General features: G+C 36.3%; 1 protein-coding gene across 1 annotated transcript; it reads right to left on the minus strand.

Moving 5' to 3' along the window:
• Window positions 1-2,499: 2,499 nt before the first annotated feature.
• Window positions 2,500-7,247, minus strand: LOC126830583 (transcriptional regulator ATRX homolog). The gene is made up of 5 exons (XM_050560983.2): window positions 7,041-7,247; window positions 6,212-6,328; window positions 5,674-5,770; window positions 4,611-4,769; window positions 2,500-2,979 (listed from the first exon to the last, which is right to left on the minus strand). Exons 1-5 carry the CDS (start codon window positions 7,085-7,087, stop codon window positions 2,500-2,502), a joined length of 900 nt encoding a protein of 299 aa, XP_050416940.2. The 5' UTR covers window positions 7,088-7,247.
• Between the last annotated feature and the right edge of the window lie 7,470 nt (window positions 7,248-14,717).

Raw genomic sequence — 14,717 nt, forward strand, 5'->3', positions numbered from 1 at the left:
ATAAGACAGATTAAACTAAAAGATTATACAGCAAAAATGAAAATTTTACATGAAAATGATACACAGCAAAAATGAAAAATTTATTCTGCAAAAATGAAAAATTTATTCTGCAAAAATGAAAATTTTATTCAGCAAAAACTAAAGTTTTCAGACTGAAACCTAAAAGTTTTTAGATTGAAACCTAAAAGTTTTTAGATTGAAACCTAAAAGTTTTTAGATTGAAACCTAAAAGTTATGTCCAAAATACATGTATTTACGGTTACTCGACAAAGCATATTTTTATTTTATCCAAATTCAATGACCCTAAACTTTTTCCCTCTCATTCCTCCCTTAGACATCCACCACACAGGGTGCTAGGAGGGAAATTTTGCCCAGACAGCTGCGATAAGGCCTACTCTTATATCAAATTCCAACTGCCAAGGGATCGTTTATGTCTATGCCTATGGGTCCCATCTGAACAAATAGACAGCTGTCATTGTTAGGCCCTTCGTCCTGCACCACTGACAAGGGGAAGCCACACCAGAAAATCCTAACGAACCTGCGACTTCCAAACTAGCGAGCCAGCGTCTTACCCACTTAGCCACAGTGGCTCCTTTGAACAACCGACCCTATTTTTGTGAGGCTAAGTAACCGTTAACACAGATATATCTTTTCTTAGCGTAAACAAATCTTTTATGACATTATATAAATCCTCACCTGTTTATTGGGTTTTTTCTTTTCATCTTTTTTCTCTTTATCATCTTTACCATCTTTTTCTTTATCTTTTTTCTTCTTTTTCTTACTTTTTGTACTTTCTTCCATCTTGTCTTCCATCTTTTCTTCCTCATCACCTTTAAATATTGAAACATAAATTATTCAAGTCTCTTTCTAAACTCGTTATGGAAAAGGTTAACTTCAAGTTTGGGCAAAGGTCACAAGATGTAAATAGTGCTAATCCCAATGCTTACCCTAACCCTAACCTACAATCTCGCCAACAATCATGAGCCCTAACCTTATTTACATCTAAGTAACTTGACCGTGGTTCAGACCCGGGTTTCACAAAACATCCTCAGACTTAATTTTACTCAACTTTCAATCACTGTTTATGAGAAATATCTTTGATCCAGAAACACAAAACTTTCTTGCTAATGTATTTTATACATTAAAACAAGTTTTATAAAGGCTATATTTTAGCTGAAAAAAAAAAATGCGAGCAACTTAGAATGTTTTGTGAACCTGGACCAGATGTGCTTATTGTGTCCCCTTGTTCTTTATGCCTACTTGTTCATACATATAAGGTAAACAACGACTTGTGATTCATTTTGCTGTCAAAGGTCACAGGATGTGATGTCACAGGTCACAGGGGTGGTGATATCACAGGTCACAGGATGTGATGTCACAGGTCACAAATTGTCTGAAATTTACAATCCAATCTGATCAAAATACAGATTTATATTTTGTTTCCTATTTTTATACTTTCGATGGCCTCTACTACATGAAGAACTGACAAGTTGTAGTGGGAGGTTGCATCAGGAGTCATACGAGCGGCTTTTAAATCCTATGATGTCAGACATTTGATTAACCAATCAGTATTGATGTTTCTAGTAGGTTACCCACAGCTCTGTGCATCGCACGCCAAGAAGTCGGAGTAACAGACCGTTTCAATGGCTAATCCCTCACATCAACCAGAAAGCGGGTTTTATAACAACACTTCCAGGTCCTAGTGTAGTAAAGACAAGTAAAACGAAATTTTGAACTATAAGAAATGAAACGAAATAGGATCTGTGTTTAAATCGGATTGTTTACAATCCACCCAGTAACCAAAATAAAAATAAACTTATAAGTTATATATTGGGCTGTCATTTATCGCATTAATTCCTAATTTACAGCAAATAATTACAATTTCTATAAATTTCCTTACTTATAGCAAATAATTATAATTACCTTTCTTATTTACAGAATATAATTATAATTACCTTTCTTATTTACAGAATATAATTATAATTACCTTTCTTATTTTCAACATCTTTTGATTCTTCCTTATTTTCATCTATTTCCATCTTTTCTTCCTTAACTTCTCCTTCCTGTGTTTCTTCTGTCTTTCCATCATCTTTTCCATCCGTTTCCTTTTCCACTTTCTTCTTCTTTTTTTCCTTTTCTTTCTCCTAAATTAAAAAAAAAAACCAAAATTTGAAATTGGAATAATGGGGTTTAGTGTCAGTAATGATCTTTAGCAACAGGAGGAAACCAATAGACTCGGAGGAAACCCACACGGTTGGGGTGGCGATGGAATTAGACCTATCTTGAAAAGATAAGCAGAGAGTGATATTGCAATTGCCCCCCGCCCCCCCAAAAAACAACCAGAAAAAACACACCAAAAAACGCCCATTTGACGCAAACTGTAATTCTGGGACTAATATATGTTTCAATTTCCATTTCATTTTTTTGCTTGTGCGTAGGGGGCTTTAGCCACAGTAGAAAAGCATGATGTCGGACAAACAAGTAAAACAACTTCAATCATTAAAAAACAAACTTTTGAAAACATACCAATTTTTTCTTTTCCTTCTCTCGTTCCTTTTTTTCCTTTTTCTTCTGAGCAGCACTTTTTACTGTACCTTCTACCTCTTCTTCCCCATCTTTTACTTCTCCTTCTTCATCTTCCGTTTTCTCCTTTTTTTCTTTTTTCTTCTTCTTCTTTTTATCTTTCTCATAATACGACTCATCAATATCGTCTATAGACACAACCTGAGCTTCGACTTTCTCTACTTCCGGTTTCACCTCCGATTCTCCAGCGTCATCGTCGTTATCTTTGCTTTCTCCTTTTTTGCCCTTTTTCTTTTTCGATCCTTTGTTGTCTTTAGAATCAAGATCAGCAACGAAAGCATCGATGTCAAAATCATCCTCTTTACCCTTTTTCTTCTTTTTGTCACGTTTCTTTTTGTTAGCACCATCTTGAACTGTTGGTTCTTCTATGATTTTCACAGGTTTCTCTTCTTCTTTCTATTCAAAATATATTCAAGATATTTGTAGAGTTAACAAATATTTGTAGTCAACAGTTATTTGTAGTCAACAAATATTTGTAGTTAACAGGTATTTGTAGTTAACAGATATTTGTAGTTAACAGATATTTGTAGAGTTAACAGATATTTGTAGTCAACAGATATTTGTAGTCAACAGGTATTTGTAGTTAACAGATATTTGTAGTTAACAGATATTTGTAGAGTTAACAAATATTTGTAGTCAACAGTTATTTGTAGTTAACAGGTATTTGTAGTCAACAGTTATTTGTAGTCAACAGATATTTGTAGTTAACAGATATTTGTAGTCAACAGTTATTTGTAGTTAACAGGTATTTGTAGTCAACAGTTATTTGTAGTCAACAGATATTTGTAGTTAACAGATATTTGTAAGTCAACAGATATTTGTAGTTAACAGATATTTGTAATTAAAAGATATTTATTTAACTTTAAAATCAAAAAATCTTTTGTTCCAACTGGAGAAAAATTGCAATGTTTCCTTAACTACTTAATGATTCCTTAAAGAGACTATCCCGATATCAAGAGAGTCTCAAAAATAAAAGTCGGAGTACGTATGAAACTTAAGCGCCAAAATATAGAGGAATGGGGTATTTACCTTCTCTCAAAATTCCAGCTCAAAATATTGAGTCGTTTGGACGTGAATGTCAAAATTGCTTATCTGGACACGTTATCCTTTTAAGATTTCGGGTCAGTTTTTTCGTTGGGTGACCTGATAATCGATTCCGTTCCTTGAGAGGTCTATGTAGTGAATGACCCATGTGCTGTACTTGATAACGAAAGGTAAATTTCAACTACACGTTATTTTTATAAAATAAAAGTCTGGTTTTATCCAGACACCGCATAATACAGCTTGGGACACCGGTCTCCATTTCCAGACGAAGACTGATGGGTTTAAGTGGTTTGAAAACTTATCACAAATATTGAGTTTTTGCTCGGCCCTCAGCTAGTGGATTTTAAGGGATTTTAACACAAAATTAAGCAGTTTTATTCTCTAAAAAATATCGGGATTAGCCCTTTAATGTTTCCTTAATAATGTTTCCTTAACTACTTAAAAATACATTATTTATGTAAGAGCTAAATCTTCCTATTGAAGGTCTTTCTTTAGGCCTGAAATGTTATATAAACTATTAATTAAACATTAATTAACATGAAAAGACCTTCATCAACTCTCGATGCCATCTTATGTGTCTGATTTTCATTGGATAACCGAGACATTGTTAATTATCGTGACAACTGTAACAATGACAATTGAGGCCACAGAGATTTTAAAATAAGTTATTTTTCGGCGTAGAGTGAAGCAATTTGACTGAAATTATCAGCATAATCCCTTTACATTATCTTGTTTTTAACTATTATAGTGAGAACTGTCAGCTCTTTATCTAATCTTCCATACTATCTAACCAGATTGGTCCCATTACTAATGGTATATACAGCCTGTCCCATCACTAATCGTATACAGTCTGTCCCATCACTAATCGTATACAGCTCGTCCCATCACTAATCGTATAGTGTTTGTCCCATCCCTTTCAGCATGAGCGCTAGACTATCCGATTACCCAACCCCAGTCCAACTGTGACAAATAAATAAATATACCTCTGATTCTTCATCATCATCATCATCATCATTACCAAACAGACCTAATGATGCAAACGATACCGGCTTCTTTTTACCAACTACTTTCATATCATCATCTTTCTCATCATCATCATCCTCTTCATCACTCTCAAATTTCTTAAATTTTTTCTTCTTTTCCTATAAAACATGAAATAAAAAAAATACAGTCACTGTGAAATGAAATGAAATGGTGTTTAACATCCTACTGTTCTGCTCCGATCTTGTCTAATGAAGTCATGCATACACCATACAGTGTGCTATGAGGGAAATTTTGTCCGGACAACGGCACTACGGCCTACTCTTATGTCGAATTCCAATGTGTACACGTGACCTCGGTTTTTTGTTCCATTTGAACGACTAGACAGTTGTCCTTGTCAGGCCCTCCGTCCTCCATCACTGACAAGGGGGAATCGTGCCGGAAAATCTGATGAACTTTCTCGGCCAATGCAGGGATCGAACACCCGACCTCCAGGCTAGCATCTTACCCACATAGCCACTGTGATCCCCGACTACATCTAGAACCCTGTCGTTTCCAACTGTCAAGTTGCGGGCATGAATGGTTGATTCCGGCCGGTCACAACTTCGAATCATACACGTATATGGGGGGCTCCAGAATGATACACAGCTCGGTTGGTGTGGAAAAGAAATCCATATTTTATTTTTGGAGAGAGAGAGAGAGAGAGTTTAACATCCACTCAACACAAACCAGGTCATTTATAATTTATATTTCTAATTTATTTTTATTTCAGTAATTCACTTGTGTGTAGGGGTCTTTAGCAGTGCGAGGAAATCGGAGGACGCAGAGAAAACCCACTAGGTTGGACAGGCGACCCTACTCCTTGGCAATTTTTACGAATTTTTAAACTGAGATTTGATATTAAATGAATGTGAAAGAAATTACTGCTAAATACACAAGATTAAATGATACTCGGGTTACAGTGGTTTCTATATAAGTTGTATGATAATTTGTACTTGACAAAGTCTCTAAAAGGTGCCTTATGTCTAGGTATGATTTTTTAGACAAGTGTTAATATCTGTGTACCTTTGTTTTGGGATGAGATTTTTTTGTGAATTCATCGTCTTCATTATCATCTTTATCTAAAGACAAGGCAGCAATATCAGCAGCTACATCGTCTTCCCTGTAAAATATTTAACATCTTGTACAATATAAACAATACAGAGAGAGAGAGAGAGAGAGAGAGAGAGAGGGTTTAACCTCCACTCGACACAAACTAGGTCATTTTGGGACTGACATATGGTTCAATTTTATTTCAATAATTTGCTTGCGCGTAGGAGTCTTTAGCAATGGGAGGAAAAGGGAGGCCTGGAGAAAACCCCCAAAGTTGGACAGACTCCATGCCACGTGCAACTGGGGAATCAAAACCACGCCAGTTGACTCAATGACAGACCTTATGATACAATGCGCATTCACTAACCATTTGGCCATCCCCCCACCCCCTCACTTGTATACTGTGATACATACCATATGACCACCTGGCAGCCACCCCCCCCCCCCTCCCCTGGACAGTAACCGCCACAAAGTCACTTGTAGTGAGTTTGTGCATTATTGTGATACATACCAATCGTCGCCTTTCTTCTTTCGTTTATCTCGTTTTGAGGCTTTCGTTTTAGCTGGACCTGATTCTTTGTGTTCTGCCATATTTGCCAATGGATCGACTTCAATATCATCATCATCACTACAATATTAATTTGAAAATAGATCTGAAAATGATTTTTTAATTTTAGGCTAGACTTCAGAATCCATCAACCGTACCCACCAGCTGAAGCCATATTATTTATTACACTTGTTGTAAACATCTGGTCTATTTTGTTGAAACAAAAATGGTGAACAAATTCTGTTAATACTACTTTTGTTGCTTTTCATTTTCTGCAGTATTTTAACATTTTGATTTCAAAACCTCGAAATTACTTACAATTACTTCCAATAGAAGAGACAAATAAACACACAGCTGTTTAAAACTTCAATAATTCAATAATAATAAGCTAAATTGAAGAACGTACGTCCATTGAGTACAAGATATAATTCAAGAATGACACAGCGGTAGGTTTGAATTTAATCAAGGTTATTATTATTGCACCAACTATAGCAATATTTACACAACTAAAAATAGACGTTGATTTGATAACTGCCAATCTATTTTTAAATAATAATAATAATAAAAAAACATCCAGTCATTCTGTCATAGATTTATGTCACAGTCCAGACGACTTCCAACAAATCACTGGTGTTGAGTGCAGGGTTTTTGGAAACGTATTTATAAAATGTGATTAAAACGGCTGTTAATGTTGAGAAATTGAGTTCTGGTCGTGGGGATTTTTCGTGTTTACGTTAAAAACGGAAATATGTTCAGGAAAAAAACCGAACAGACAGCCATAATGGTGACTTACAAATCGTCATTCCCAACACCCTTTTGTCCCTTCTTTGGTTTCCCCATTTTCCTTCAGCTCAGTTTCAATCCTGCAATTTTTGATTCAACCATAAAGCCCTTTCCTCGTTTTATTCTTGATTTTTATCATAAACAGCGTGAAAGTAATAAGAGATTAAAACATGCGCACATGTGTTGAGCTTTAACTTCCGCTTTGATTTGTGGGAATGGGGGAGAAGTTATTTTAAAATTAATTTCTAGTTTATCACTAAATTTATCATACGTTTCGCTAGAACTTTTCTCTTAGATCACTAAAATCCATTAATTATTCAACTTAAACACTCCATTGATATGGTGCATAAGGGGAAAGTGCAAGTTTTTCGGCGCACACGAATCGGTATTTACAGCTAAAGGGAAATAACTCTACTTTTGAGTCCCTATTGAGGATAAAGACCACTGAAGATTTTATCACAGAACATAATGATGCACAAAAGGTCTGGCATTGAAAATGCCCCCAGTCACGCGAATGGGACGCAAAATCGAAGCTCATTCGTTTACCTTATCTCGGTGAACTTTCTCGATCGGACATGGGACTCCCAGGTTAGCGAACCATCGTGTTACTCACTGAGGTACCGCGGCTCAGACGTGTAGTAAAATATGAAATGATTTTTGCCTAGTACCACACCGTTTTAGCACACTCTTCATTATATTCCAACTTACGTGCACAGATATACCGGTGGACTTCTGTTTTTCGTTCTAACCTAATGACTAGAAATGCCAATCAAATCGTCAACAAAGCAAAGTCGTCCACACGGACAATCTGGTTATGTCTTCCACACTCGTTGGTGGAGCCGCCCACACGGCATTGGTTGACTCATCCACGCGACTATTTTATTTCGGGATGTAGAAATGCGTTTGTTAAGTCGTTTTGACTTTTGAGCATTTGAAAACATGGGGAAGAAGCTATATAAAACCTCATTATTATTTATTATGTAATCACCGCTGATTGTAGATGCTTGGATCTTTCAATTGTGTCGCAGTGGTGTGTAGTTTAGGTTATGTAAAATATAAGTAACTAAATTGTGTCGCGGTGACCTGTATTTTATGTCATGAACTAATTAGATAATTAAATGTGTTGCAGTGTCGTGTAATTAAGGTTATGTAAAATATTAGATAATCAAAATGTGTCGCAGTGTTTTGTATTTATAACATACATGTTTCACAAAAGAGTAATTGGTTCTTTTAAATGTGTCGCAGTGTCGTTTATTGAACGTTATTGACTAGTTAGATAGATAAAATGTCAACTTTCATCAACTAGACATGTTTTTCAATGAAACGATTATCCGCTGAGCACGTGGGCCTTTACTTGTATTGTATAATTATCACGATTAGGCGGCAGACGTCATCTCGCACTACTTTAAATTCAATTGATAATCGACAGACTTGGACTGTTATAGACTGATAATTGACAACGTCGCAATACAATCTGGCGGCCCACATCCGTGATTATATTATACGCATAAAAGAAAATCGTACTGAAAAAGATCAATTTATTTTGATTTATTCAGTTTTTCCAAACCGTTTCTTTAGATTGTTTTATTTCCTGTCTCGTCTGAAATTCATAATGATTTACATGTTCTTGTTTTATATAGGATTAGGTGAATGTACATAGGCGTATTACGCAGGGAAGGATGGGGTGCAAACTGCCTAAAGATAAATGCTTTATTCCTAGACAAAATGAGCCAAAGCTTGGCAAAGGAACGAACCTATTTGTGGACAGTAAAGACGATTATCCAGCCTTTATTATTAAAAAGAAAAATAAATAAGCCGAATGTTTATTTTCCGCCTGGGCATGGTAATTAGAGAAGTGTGTCACTGGGTTGATTTCATCTATTAGTTATAAATTGGCCTACAATAAGAACCACGAGGCTAAGTTAAAGGAGCTCAATCTATATCCTGTGACACCTGGAAATGGACACAAATGGATCACAGCTGATATAATAATGTAATATGAATGGATATAAACTTATTTATATTCAATCGTTTCTGTTTGTACTGTAATTTTTAATCAGATATGTTCGGCAATATACTTGAAGAGGGCATATCCAATGGCAATATCCGACGTCTGGTTATTGCCGTCTTCTCTGGTAGTCTTCCCCTATGGGATAGATTTAAAGCCACGTTCACCGAGTCGCTCACTACTGGCGCCCAAAAGCATTCTGGCAGGCAATTCGTGTGCCAAGTTCAAAATTTTCAGTGTGGCTTAAATATTGGATACCAGAAGCCAATCTTTTCATGGTAAGACAACACATCAATGTTGATCTAAAGGAAATGAAATGAAATGAAATGGGGTTTAACGTCCTACTGTTCTGCTCCTAACCTGGGCTAATGAAGACGGGCATACGCCATACAGTGTGCTATGAGGAGAATTTTGCCCGGGCAGCGGCGCTACGGCTACTCTTATATCGAATTCCAACTGCCAAGGGATCTTTTACGTGCACGCCAAAGTGTACACGGGACCTCGGTTTTTCGTCCCATCCGAACGACTAGACAGCTGTCCTTGTCAGTCCCTCCGTCCTGCATCACTGACAAAGGGAAACCACGCCGGAAAATCGGGATGAACTTTCTCGGCCAATGCAGGGATCGAACACCCGACATCCAGGCTAGCGATGATCTAAAGGAACTAAGCCTTTAACTAAATATCATTCCCAGTCTTCTATATTGAAAACATGAGTTATTGGTCAATTTAAATCAACCGAAAACCGATCAAAACTAATCACTCGCTCAATAGAAATATAAACTTTTCATTGTGATCCTGGAGGTCAAAAGGTCAAAATTTCCGTTTTTGCACTAGGAAGGTTTAAAGCAATACACATCAACGTAAAATATATTTAAAAAAAAAACAACAACAAAAACTATAGAGAAACCTGTTCTAATTAATATTAGGAACATTTGAAATTTATCTTTAGAATGTCTAAGCACCGTACGTTTACTTTGGAATGTCGAAACAAATCTTGCATTACAGGACCAAATCACTTCAAAATCGAAAACCGGGTTTAACGGATCGTTAAACTAACGAACAACAGGCCCAGAAAGGAAAGTCGCCGACAATTTAATGTCAAGATGGCTCATCCTCTTATAACCACAATGCTTCCCATCAAATTTGAAAGGAATCCGTTAACAAATACAGCCTCTATCGTGGTCACAAGGTTTTCAGCAAATGGGGATAAGTTCGGAACGAAAAGTAGTAGATCGCTGAATATCAATAGGGTTTGTCCTCTCATGACCACAATGCTTAACACCGAATTTGAACAGAAACCGTCGAAAATTACAGCCTCTATAGCGTTCACAATGTTTTCAGCAAAGGGAGAATAACTCTGGAACAGTAAGGCGCAGAGCGTTGAATATCGTAGTGTTCGTCCCCACAGGAACACAATGCTTCATACAAAATTTGAAAAGAATCCGTCGAAAACTACAGCCTCAATGCCTGACGGACCGGTAGACAGGTGGCGCCACAATACTCCCACACTGAAATGTGGGCGAAAGAAAAAACGCATAGAATGCACGAAGCAGGCGTAAATGACTGCCGTTCAATCTGGGATTTTGACGTATTTCACCAGACACCATTGATTAAAAAATACAATAACCGTCTTAAAAATAGAATATAAATCAATTTACATACATTCATATTACATAATATGTGCTTTTAGAGCCATTTCATCTATTTTAAGCTTCTGAAGAATAGATCTACGCCCTTTAAATTCTTTTACAGTAAAACAATCATTGATTTGTTATTTCAGTTTACATGACGAATTCTCGTAATATCCGGCAAATTTGAATTTTGGAAACAAAATCGAAATATGAGCGGTAGATAGTCTACCGGCTTGGATTCAAATCGGATTAAAACCAGCCATAAATTAGATTCCCGAGCACGTTAAGATGGCGGTGTTTTGTAGCAATATTGCTCTTATAATTAATGGTGGTATTATATTTCATTAATTAATGTATTTGGCCAATTGTACTAAATATGCACTAAAAACACAAGTGACAGCTTGACACATAAAAAGAGATATAGAACCAAAAAATAGCTGGTTCTATGTGTCAACAGATTACATGTGATTGGAAATTTACCTATTGCATCATTTGGTTTAAGGGGCCAATCATATCAGTAATTGCACAGGTTCAGGGTCATCAATTTAGGGTGGCCCACGCACCTACAGAAATACAGTCCACCGCTGATAGTTCGAGACTACCACTGAAGCGTGCACATTCGCCGTGTCGAGGCCAACTTTCTGACAGTATGATACTATAAATAGCCATGGCACGTGCAATTCTCTACAAATCTATCAACTATTACAGCCGTAAAAAAATTATTGTTGACGATTTTGAATAGCAGTGAAATTAAGCTTCTTGGTTATTACAGCAGATTTAGAAATTACGTTCGTTTCATTTTTTAAATCGCTTTATCATTAACTGTACCGTTAAGAGCGGCATCTTTTGGTTTAGTACAAATAATATCTCAGAAACACTCGGGTTAGACAGGAACATGATACTAGCAGTAGTTTCATTTTACTTTTACAAGCTTCTTAAAACAATTGTTGAGCTAGCTAACGTGCTCATTTCTAAATTCAATTTCTTGTTCTAGCTTTCTGTTATGTTTCGTAAAAAAGTAGTCTTGATTATCCCGACCTGCCAATCAGCCCTAGAATGGTCGATAGACTGGTTAAGCGAGACTAATTTCAAAACAAGGGCACGTAACCTATCTTTTACTCAAAAGTGTCTGGATGTTATGGACGACACATGGAACCAGTTTTCAGTCTATTATTTATAGATGATTAATGGTCATAGCTTATTAAGTACAACATGATCGTTTATTTAGTGACTATAATTGTGTGAAACTGATTTGAGGCTTGGCATATATATAAATATTGTGGCGAAATTGTCGAGATATATGGAGATATTTATTTATGGTGGGTCACCCTATCAATATACTAGTTTGTGCATGATGTTCATAGGTCCTATAGAAGAAATCATGCCGAACTTTTAAGCCAGATTTCATTTAGTTTCCGGAGAGATTACCATCTGAGTTCCGAGACAGCAGCTTGATGTAGCACTATCGTCGTTGCGACATTGTTTTTAAATTTATAGACAAAGAATAGAGAAATAAGATGGGTTAAACAACATTTTTGATCGTTACAAATTATTCTCTATTGACAGTATAGTAGCTATGGTATGAGTTTATTTAAAACGCAAATTAATTGTTTGTGAAATAGCGTGAGAATAACAGAAAAGGGGTTCTAAGTTCAAGGATAGATTGTGTCGAAAAAAATTTAACAGAAATTTACGATTGCATCATTTGGGTTATTTGACCAATCTCTGTAATTATTTACATCATATTTGACCAATTAGATAATTGAAGATCCAAAGCCAAAAGCTACAAAACTATCATATTTGTGAGAATTCGTTAGACAGCAGCTTGATTCCAGAAGGAGAAAGATGTAGCAATTTCTATCAGCAGACTCGCCCATATCGAGTCTAGCTGGCTAGGGTTTGAGAATGACTTTATTATTGTAATCTATACTATGCTTATATGTCCTACCCCATTCCTGGAAAGACACACGTCTTAAGAAAACAGTATTAAGTAAATACACAACGTGAAGGGGAAGAAAGACGACAGGTGACACTAGGGTGACCCATGCAACAATAATTATCCGCTAAGAAATTCGGTCTTACCTGGAGAGTTGTTGACTGTCCAACGACGAATTTCTGAATGATGACAAAACACCGCCGGGTCAGCTGGGAGCACGTGCGAGTAATTCATCGCAGCAAATATCCACTATATATGGCCATGCACGTGGTATTGTCACAACATCAGATGGTAGATAAAGACAAGTTAAAATTTATTTCATCACGCGTTTGTCTTGAGAAATTATTTGATCGCAAACTACGTTCAAAATTCTAAAAATTATTGTCGTTTTTATTTTTCAATTCGCTATTTATCTACAGAGTGTTGTCATTTAGTTTCGGCGATTTCACATCTCCGTAGAACTTGTTTTAGACGGGATAAGAAAAAAAGCCGTAGTTATCTTTTAATTTTTTAAAGGTTCCTAATATCTTCGTGGAATCGCTAAGACGACTGGTGTCAAGTTAGAAAATAAACAAATTGTTTCGTATCTTAAATTTGCTACCGGGAATTAATCGAAACGCACAATAGTCTCGGTTGACTATATTTACTGTTCGAGACTATTGGCTTTTAGGGTTAAAGGGAAACAAATCTTTTTAATTTGTTTAGGAATTGACCGACTGACTTGTTTTAATTTGTTGTCAACCCATTCAATTAGCAAGCATGACGTCCAACGATGAATTACTATCCAGCATTGGTTTGGGCGATGACTAAGATCTCAGTACAATAACTAATCTTCACTTCGCAAGAATTACAAATACGCTAGTACTAGGCATTATTAATAAATTTCCGACCAATACGGAGCACCGGTCTATAATTACTGCTTTACATGACGACTGCGTGACGTTTGATAACAAAGGTATTCAAAGTAGGCTGGCTAGACTGAAGACAAAGACTAGAAAGCTGGGTAAAAATAAAAATAATTCTAATAACGCTTTAAAATTATATGACGATTATCTCGACAGTCCTTTTTTCCCCGGGTTAGTGGACAAGACACCATCGGCAGATACCAGCACGGTACATTTAATAAATAGAGAGACACAGACATCTGTCGATGCTGCGACTTTGACCAAATTAAATAGGAAAAATAAGAATTTATTAAGAAGGGTCAATACGTACAAAAAAAAAATTCCGTTTAAAAAATCGACTAAGGAAGACCTCAAAAGAATTGATTCGCGCGAAGGCTAATAATAATAAAGTTTTGGCATATAAAAAAACTGGTTGTAAGTCCCAACCTCGTGGCGAAGAAGTAATTTTGTATGTCAAAAATCAAACCTCAACGTTTCCGAAAAGAACGTCAACGCGGTTATAACCGCATGTTTGGCTGTCGCGGGACTGAAATCTAATCATGCCCCAAAAAGAACTAGAGTTTAAAGAATATCATGTGAGCGCGTGGTGTATCTTTAAAGCATGTTTCGGAAACCTTAAAGTCAGCAAAAAACACCACTTTATATAGGGACGACACTACAAAATTTGGCTCCTAATTCGGTACATATGCACTAACCGCTGACTCGACTCATACGCCAATTATTATTGGTCTTCGGAATATGGCTGATAAATCTGCGCAAACTACTCTTGCAACTTTAAATGAAATTTTGGCAGATCTTGATGATATAGCTGGGTCCATTAGTAAATCCGTAATTTTCGAAATTAGAAATACGATTTTATACAGAGCCAGCACCGAAAAGCTTTTTAACAATTTATTTACACAGTACAGAGGCAATATTTGTTCTAAATTAGTAGAAAACTGGTCTGATTTATCAGATTCAGAGCGAAATATTCACCTAAATATAAATCATTTCTTTTGCGGTCTTCATCTATTAACTGGTTTGGCCGATAAAAGTGCGTCTGAATTGAAGAAATTTGAGGAAATGTATTTTAAAATGTATTCGGCCCAAACGTTTAAAACCGCTTCTTCATTTTTGCCAAACGAACCTGGGTGTGTTCGATTGGTTCGGACCATCTGTAAAGCCTTTACAAAGGGTGGGGACGAAAAGTCGGGTTGTTATTTGCCTT

Source organism: Patella vulgata, chromosome 8 (assembly GCF_932274485.2).
Source record: "Patella vulgata chromosome 8, xgPatVulg1.2, whole genome shotgun sequence".
Classification (NCBI taxonomy): Eukaryota; Metazoa; Mollusca; class Gastropoda; family Patellidae; genus Patella; species Patella vulgata.